This window comes from Lipotes vexillifer, unplaced genomic scaffold, assembly GCF_000442215.2.
Source record: "Lipotes vexillifer unplaced genomic scaffold, Lipotes_vexillifer_v1.1 scaffold1129, whole genome shotgun sequence".
NCBI classification, from domain to species: domain Eukaryota; kingdom Metazoa; phylum Chordata; class Mammalia; order Artiodactyla; family Lipotidae; genus Lipotes; species Lipotes vexillifer.
This window is the reverse complement of record NW_006789022.1, coordinates 809280-817313: the sequence shown is the minus strand read 5'-3', so window position 1 is coordinate 817313 and position 8034 is coordinate 809280. Positions and strand designations below refer to the sequence as shown.

Genomic DNA, 8034 nt, shown 5'->3' with positions numbered 1-8034 from the left:
GGCCTCTTACTCCCCCACTCCCAGCTTCTCTCAGGTTGGGCTCCTGCCTGACCTTGGCCTCCTCATCAAGCCAAGCTCTTGCCAGCTCTCACACAAATGGGTCTGTCCCTTTAAGGCAGACACCTGAGCCCACAACAAACTTGAGACTGTCCCTTGGCATCCAAAGGTTGTTTTTCACAGCTGGGCTGAGGGGGTGGGGTAGTAGCTGGACTGGGCAGTGATCACACTGGTCCTGGTCTCCCTGGGAGAAATCAGTGCCTTTCCTGGCCCTGGGATTCTGAGAGGCCGAGAATTGGCGGGAGTGCCGGGGGGGGGGGGGGGGGGCTGGTTGCTTTCTCATAATATTCATCACAATCATAGCTACCACTTATTAAGCACCAACACTTTTAAGCACCAACACTTTGTTGGGTACTGAAAACCACAGCCTGTCCCAAACCCCAGGTAAGATCCTTGGAAGCCCTAAGCACTAATAAGATCTTTGTGTTCCAGGAGCAAAAAGCCCCACCTCCCCCTGGCAACAAGTGATTAAAAGTACAAACGACCCTGAACTCTAAAATACTAATTCTAAAAAATTCCAACAAAAGCCAGACTTTTCCCGTGTTGACTACTTCAATGCTGTTTTTTATAGATTAATTGTCAGATTATTACAAAAAACATCATAGACCTATATTGCTGGTACCTCCAGCACAGGCCCAGTTTACCTGTGGGTGACCCAGTCTCAGGCCATTATTGTCAGCACAACCTTCGAAGACAAGAGTTGTCACATTTCTTCAGATGAGGGCACTGAGGCTCCCAGAGGTCCAGGGACTTGCTGGAAACCCCCCTGGCAGTAAATGGCAGAGCTGGGACCACCCACACACCTCCTTCTGGCCAGTTCTCATTCTCTGGGTTCAGTCGGGCTTGAGAGCAGAGATTTGGGTTAGACTCTGCCGGGGCTCAAAAGCCAGCGTCAGCGTTTACTCTTTACCAGTCGGTGTCCTTGGGCAAAATCAGTTGTTCCCTCCTTCTCCTGTTTACTCCTCTGTAAAGTGGAAACATTACTGATCACATCATGCTGGTTGTGAGGGTTAAACAGTGCCCCACTCGGCGCAGTAACATCTACTTACCTGCTGTTTATACAGCTCCTGGCCTCCCCTAAGCCCTTTACTTATTGAATCCTCACAGCAACCCGTTTCACAGAGGAGGAAATTGAGGCCGTGAGAGTTAAGTAACTTCTCCAAGGCTACACAGTGGAGACAGTTAAGAGCTTGCTGGTAGCTGCTGTTGGTATTTCACACGTGATGGGCCTCTGTGAACTGTCCCACTGGTGGCACTTGTTGCTGGGAGCTGTCCTTGCCCTTTCCCTCACCGGACTAGGTGTGCCTGGAGGGCACGCAGCGTCGTGATACACAGGTGTGCTCGGGGCTGTCCGCTGTCCCCCTCGGCGCCCGGAAGGCGGCCTCGCCCAGGCCCGGCGATCCCTCCCCGCCGGTGGAGGCACGCGGCGGGCGGGGCCGGGCGGGGCCGCGCAGCCCGTAAAAGCGGCGCGGGCCCGCGGCTGGACACCGACGCCGGCAACCATGGCGCGTCCGAGCCTCCTGCTGCCGCTGGGCCTGGCCCTGCTCGCGCTCTGCCTCCTGGCGCTGCCCCGCGACTCCCGGGCCCGGCCGGGGGATCGCGAGGTCGGAGAGCGGCAGGACCTGTCGCCCAGCGACCCGCAGGTGCGGAAGGCGACGCAGGCGGCCATGACCAGCTACAACATGGGCAGCAACAGCATCTACTACTTCCGCGACACCACCATCCTCCGGGCGCAGAGCCAGGTGCGCCCGGCCGGCGGGGCGGGGCGGGGCCGTGGGAGACGAGCGTGGCCCTAGCCGGGCCGCAGATGGAGGGGGCGACACAAGAATAATCAGCATGGCATTTTAATACAACATATTTTTCAAAATCCAATTCATGCCAGAACTTCTTGCGGAACAGAATATCTAAATTTCGAATAAGATTCAACCCTGAATTCGCATGGCTACCTCACTAGCCTCACACTAGTCCCTCCCGGGATGGGTGAGTTGGGGAGGGGGGTGAGGGAGATGGGGCAGTTGTGTGGACTTGGGGCTCAACCTCCTGCGTGGCCCAGGCTCTGCCCCTCTCCCCAGGGCTCCCCACTAGAACTGCCTGCCGCCCCCTCCCCGCCCTTCCTCTCCCCCCTCCCAGACCTGAATCCCAAAGGCAGTGTGCTGGATATGTCCTAGGGAAGGTAATGGCAGATGGGAGCAAACGGAGGGAAGTGAGAGGTCCAGGTCAAAGGTTGTCCCCCGGCACCCCTGACCTGCCCCCACCTCTGCCTCAGTTGGTGGCGGGCATCAAGTACTACCTGACCGTGGAGATGGGGAGCACGGCCTGCCGGAAGAATGCCATGGCTAGAGACCACATAGACCTCACCGCCTGCCCCCTGGCCGCAGGGGTGCAGCAGGAGGTAACAGCGCTGCCCCCAGCCAGGCATCAGCTCACCCGGTGGCCAGCAGCCAGGCCCTCAGGTTGTACGGCTTGAATTGGTCTGGCTGTGGCCAAGCTGACGTCTGGCTGGACCTGAGCCTTCTGGATGACTCAGCCTTGAGACCAGTGTGAGGGTGCAGAGAGGAGCAGACTGGGGCTTCCCCTGGAGTGAGGGGCTGGGCTGGAAAGATCTGGGCTCTGGTCCTGGGCATCTAACTTGATGTTCCTTCTTGCATCCCGGAGCACTGCAGGCACAGAGCTGACTGTTAGCAGCAGGCGGCCTGGGGCCTGGGCTCACCCCTCCTTCTTTCCTCATGATCTATTTGCAGAAGCTGCGCTGTGACTTTGAGATCCTTACGGTTCCCTGGCAGAACTCCTTCCAACTTCTAAAGCATGACTGTGTGACCCTGTAGTAGACCCCTGTGGGCTTGGGGGAGGGAGGGAGCGGGCGGGTCTGGGCAGGAGCGAGCACATCGGTGGAGGGCATGTCAAGTTCCTGGACCCTATGTGTGGCAATAAATTGCTAGCACTGCTTCTTGCATTGGTCTCTTCTGAGTGCCTCACTCTTCCTCCCTCTCCTGTTCCCCAGTCCCACTCTCGGCAGCTCCCAACACCCCCTCCAGCTGGCAGGGCGCCCGCACCACCCACAGCTGAGCTTCTGTTGTCTCAGCCCAGACGGTGCTAAGGGTGCAAAGTTCAGCTCCCAAGTTTGGGGTCCTCCGAACACCCCAGCATCACAGACCTAGAGGAATGAACCTCTGAGACTCCCGATATTGGCAGAGTTATGGGTTCGGAGACAAAGTCACAGGAGAGGGATGATGCCCCAAGACTGGAAGGGGACGGGAGCCAGTGAAGGCTCTGAGCCGCACTTGAGTTCTGCTTCCTCTCAGTTGCCAGGACGACTCAGAGTGGCGCGTGGAAGTTTTAGCCAGCCTGGCCCCAGTGCACTGAGCTCTCAGCCTGTGAGATTCTTATACCAGCATGTGGCCCAGACATGGCAGAGCCCCTGCAGGCCAAGAGACCATGAAGGGTGGACCCTGTGGACCACATGCCGGAAGGACTCCCCAGTGCTTTGTCCTGAGCAAGACACCTGCAAGGGGCTGGCAGGGAGCGCCAAGGGGACCGAGGTCAAATCCACTGTCTGTAGGAGGGATAAGGGGACAGATGCAATTCAATGTCATTTAAAGAAGAGATGGAACATTTTTTGCTCACCTGAATTTGTGGCTGGAATTAACGCTCACTACACATGCACACGCACACATCCAGAACTTCGCAAGACACCAGAAACACACATAAACCCACCATGCACCCTCAGATTGCTCCCAGACACCACACATATATCCAGAAAAAGACACACATAACCTAGCAAACCGGAAATACAGACACACACACAGAAGCAACACCCCCATCCCGAGGATAACCTGGAGAATACACCCCAAAACACACAGCCCCAGGTACACACCTGCCCCAGCCGGAGCTGTTCCTCAGATGCACAGACACACACCCATGCCTGAGACAGGATGGGCAGGAAGCAGATCCTGTGGGAGCACAAGGTGTGGGCACCCCTAGGCCTGGGCGGCTGGACAGGGTGGCTGTGGAGAGCACCCTGTGGCCTGGCTGGTCAGTCCTCGTGCCTGCTCATGCCTGCCTGGCTCCCTGCCGATGCTGGCACTTAATGAGGAACAGCCCCAGCTCCCAGGCCCTGCCCTCTAGAGCCCTGGGAGGCCGTATGGGGTGGGGATGGGGAGATGGCAAATGAACTGATTCCCACCTGGAAGCTTGAGGGGCTGAGTGTGACAGGAATGAGGGATGGAGGGAAAACTTCCAGCCTCCTAGTGGCTCAAGCCTGTCGGATATGGCCGCGCAGACAGCCCGGGGGCCTGCGGTGGGGCAGCCGCTGGAAGAGCTCCCATGTGCCACCCAGCAGGAGCCTCCTGAGTGGCTGCCACGGGGTGAGAAGTGGCAGGAAATGCTTGTTGAATCAGTGTGTGAGGTGGTGGGGTGAGGTGAGGCCGGGTGGCCTCTCCACCCCTGGAATCTGTGCCCAAATCCCAGATGGCATTTCCTCCGCACAGTCGATGCCCGGGCCCTGGGCCACCCCACACCCTCGGCCGGGCCAGGGAGGAGACGCACTGCTTCTGTCCAGGGGCCCGGAGACGTCACCACTGTCTGGTCCGCACTGGAGGTAGGGGGGTGGCTGGCAAAACTGTCTGTCACCTCTCAGCTCCCACTTGCGGGTTCTGTCCTCATCCCCTCCAGCTTCACTCTGCTAGCTTCACTCCCCATCTGGTGGGAGGCCTCCCTCCCTCTGGCTGGGCTTGACTTAGTGCTCTGTGCCCCGCTGCCTTCTTGGGCATCCTGCCCAGGCTCAGGCTGAAAGCAGGGGAACTCATCCCTTGCTTCCCTCTAACAGAGGCTTGTCCACTCCACACACACCCGGCCCCCCACCCCGAGGCCACAAGGACTTGAGCAGCCTCCACCCTCCCTCCCCTCACTGAGGCTCTTTAGCCTGACCCCAGGCAGGGCAGGGTATGGCGATGACCTCTGCCTTCTGAGCTCAGGCTGTCCTCATCGAGTTGGCACCCTTCTGCTGGATGCTGACGGTGCCGGTAGGCCTGGGCTCTGAGACCTCATTTCTGGAGCATCCTGGTCCCTCGGGCCCTGACAACCGTCCTGTTCTTTTTCTCCTGTCTCCTGGGCCAGACGGGCCTCCCTCCCCAAAGCAGGGTGACTGCTCCCTCTCCCTCCAGCACTGAGCCTGGCCCACTTTCCACGTCACCCCACTGGCTGCTGTTAAGGCCCTGCCAGGCCAGGATGCCAGGCCCCAGTGGGGCAGGGAGGGATCAAAGGACAGAGCCTTTCACCTGAAACACTCGCACACACGTGCTCGAGGATGCATATGCGTGCAGGCCCACAGGTTCCCTTGTGGCTCGGCCCAGCCAGGAAGGACATGGAGCCACCTGGGGTTTTAAAGCTCTATTGGGGCCCAGCCCTGCAGGCCCAGTGATCTTTCCAGCAGAGATGGGGACTTGGCCCGACCCGGGGGAGAGCCTGCCAGAGGCTGAAGCCTGGACTCGGGCTGCCACTCTGGGGATCACTTCCTGAAGTCCTCTTCTCCAGCCTGTGGGGTGGGGTGGCAGGAGATGGCGCCAGCCCTCTGCCTCCCGGAGGCCCACACCACTGTTACTCAGGGCGGCTTCCAGGCAAAGCCCCCGAGGCCCGGCCTCCCCGTGCCCTCCCCTTCCATCTGGCTCCTCCCAGGTCCTGCCTGGTTCACCTCAAACGCGGTGTCCACAATCTCATCGATGACAGCTGCCTGGGAGCGGAATTTCTGCTGGTAATGCTCCACCCCGGACACCAGCTGCAAGAAGTGGAACAGGAGCTCCCGCTGCCTGAGGGCGGGGGGAGAGGCAGGGTGGGGAGGCAAAGCTAGGCCATCTCAGCCCCCAGAGCCCCCTTCTCCCCCAACTCACAGCACCCCATGCCTCCATTTCTAGCCACAGGCGCCACTTCTCTGTGTGTGGCCCTCCATGGTATATTTCCTTTTCCACATATCTGCGCCCCTGCTGCCACCCTGCTGCCACCAGCTGCCGGTACCACAGAGGGTTCTGACAATTAAACTGTTTACCTCCAAACCGCCCATACCTCCATGCGTCCAAGCTACCCCATGCTGACTCCTGCACCCACTCAACTCCTGCACCCACTCAACCACCTACTCGCATCCCCGCCCGCCTATCTAGCCATTCCTCACCCATGGGGCCGCCCCGCCCTTTCCCTCACTCACCTACCCCTCCATCCACCTGCTCTTTCCCGGGCCCGTCCCCACCCCTTCACAGTCAGCCTTCCACCTAAACCCCCAGCCCCACCCACTACCCATTCATTAACTCCTTCACTGCCAGCCTGTCTTATCAATCCAGCCACATAACCCTGAAATCAATGAACACTGCACGGTGCTCCGAGGACATAGAAACAAATAAGAAACAGCCCCTGCCCTTAAGAAGCTCACTCTGTGGCAGAGCCAGGAAAGCAAACCAAGGGTGTTCACACTTGTGATAAGTATAAACAGAGGGCATTGAGGGGCCCATAGGAGGAAAACCTCACCCAAGTACTGGGGAATCAGGAAAGGCTTCTGGAGGAAGCGTCACTGAGCTGAGCTTGAAAGACACTTGAGGGTTTGCTGAGCTCAGACCGGGTTTCTGGTGCGCCAAGGTCTGTGAGCAGCAGGGAGTGTACTGGGGGCCGGGGTGCGCCTTGGGACGGCTGAATTCAAGGTGGAGACATCCAGGGGAGGTCAAAGCAGGGCGCCCGGACCTTAAGCTAAGGGAGACAGCAGGCCTTGTAGGGCTGTAAACTCGGGGAAGGCAGGGAAAGCCAAAACTACTTTTAACAAAGATCAGTCTCTAAATCATTAAAAAGAAAAAGGAAGGAAGACAAAAAAGATTCAAACAAACTAAACAACAAAAACAAAGACCACTCTCAGTGCAGGTGGAGGCGGGCCAGCGGAGAAGAGTTTGGAGGCCAAGAAACCCCCAGGGAAAGCGTCACAGAGGAGCCCAGGCCACGGTACCAGCATCTGGAACGTGGAGGGTGGAGGGCAGCTGGGAGGGCGGCCGGGAGATGAAACGAGCAGGATTGGATCTCAGCTTTTCCAGCTCTTGATCACCTGAGCCTGGTGTTGGCAGCCAGAGAACATTCCAGGCGGAGAGAACAGTGTGGGCAAAGGCCTGAAGGTGGAGAAGTATGTGCTGTGCTGTGCGTAAAGCCAGGACGTGCTGGAGGTGTGGGGCGGGGCCGTGATCATGGAGGGCTTGGTGCTCAAGCTCTATCGGTGGCCAAGAAGAGCCTGGAAGGTGCCAGCAGTCAGGCTGGTTCTCTGGGGAGCCAGGCCTGAGAGCCAGGGCGCAGGAGTCTGTGCCAAGGACCCCTGGCCATGAGCACAGCCACAAGTCCCCAGCTGTCCTGGCCCAGCCGGCCACTCACGTTGACATCTGCCTCCCAGGCCTTTACCAAGCTGTTTCCCAACCCACCCTCCCCATCCCTGAAGCCAGCTGGAGTCCACCCACTCTACGTGGCGCCGCCAAGGTCTTTAGAGGGGGGCCCTCACGGGCAGGTGCTAGTCTGTGTCCGCTTTGGGCCTCTGGAGTCCTCGCAGAACCCGGCCCAGAGCAAGGATCAGGGATGCTTCTGGAGCAAAAAGATGAGCAGAACCCCTGCTCCTGCAGCCTCGGCCTCAGAGGGGCTCTCGTGGCCCTTCAGGTGCTGCTGGTGGGATTCTCTTGGTGGTACCAGGTGACTCTGAGTGAGCAGAAGCCACTCAAGGCCTCCACATCCCACCCACAGGCTCTACATAAGCCTTAGGGCTCTACCGCCCTTCCAGAGAGGCGGGCAATGCCCCTTTCCCACGGCGGCCCACCGGTCTGGCCCCCGGACCTCTCCCCTTAGACCTGAGGCCTCCCCTCCCTTTGCATCTCCTTACTTCTCAGTCATGCCTCTAAATTTTTTCTCAATGAGCTGCTTCTGTATAGTGTGTCCACTTATCACCTCTTCAGGCTCTGGATGTAGGGA

At 58.9% G+C, this 8034-nt stretch overlaps 2 protein-coding genes across 2 annotated transcripts in view; one reads left to right on the top strand and one right to left on the bottom strand.

Moving 5' to 3' along the window:
* The first annotated feature begins 1559 nt into the window (after window positions 1–1559).
* On the top strand, window positions 1560–2882 carry CST6 (cystatin E/M). Its single transcript, XM_007461966.1, has 3 exons — window positions 1560–1799; window positions 2324–2449; window positions 2799–2882. The coding sequence occupies exons 1-3, from the start codon at window positions 1560–1562 to the stop codon at window positions 2880–2882; spliced, it is 450 nt and encodes a 149-aa protein (XP_007462028.1).
* A 2548-nt stretch (window positions 2883–5430) lies between these two features.
* The window catches only part of CATSPER1 (cation channel sperm associated 1), a 9254-nt gene continuing 6650 nt past the window's right edge, over window positions 5431–8034 (bottom strand). The window contains exons 10-12 of the mRNA XM_007462202.1: window positions 7946–8021; window positions 5747–5861; window positions 5431–5590 (exon numbers count right to left, since the gene is read on the bottom strand). Coding sequence (XP_007462264.1) covers window positions 5564–5590; window positions 5747–5861; window positions 7946–8021 — 218 coding nt within the window. The 3' untranslated portion in view covers window positions 5431–5563. The remainder of the gene's footprint in view (window positions 5591–5746; window positions 5862–7945; window positions 8022–8034) is intronic.

Bases quoted from the DNA above. Each gene is read 5' to 3' on its own strand.
- CST6 (XM_007461966.1), top strand. From the start codon at position 1,560: ATGGCGCGTCCGAGCCTCCTGCTGCCGCTGGGCCTGGCCCTGCTCGCG. The intron at 1,800-2,323 runs GTGCGCCCGGCC...CCTCTGCCTCAG, and splicing joins TCCTCCGGGCGCAGAGCCAG to TTGGTGGCGGGCATCAAGTA. The intron at 2,450-2,798 runs GTAACAGCGCTG...ATCTATTTGCAG, and splicing joins CCGCAGGGGTGCAGCAGGAG to AAGCTGCGCTGTGACTTTGA.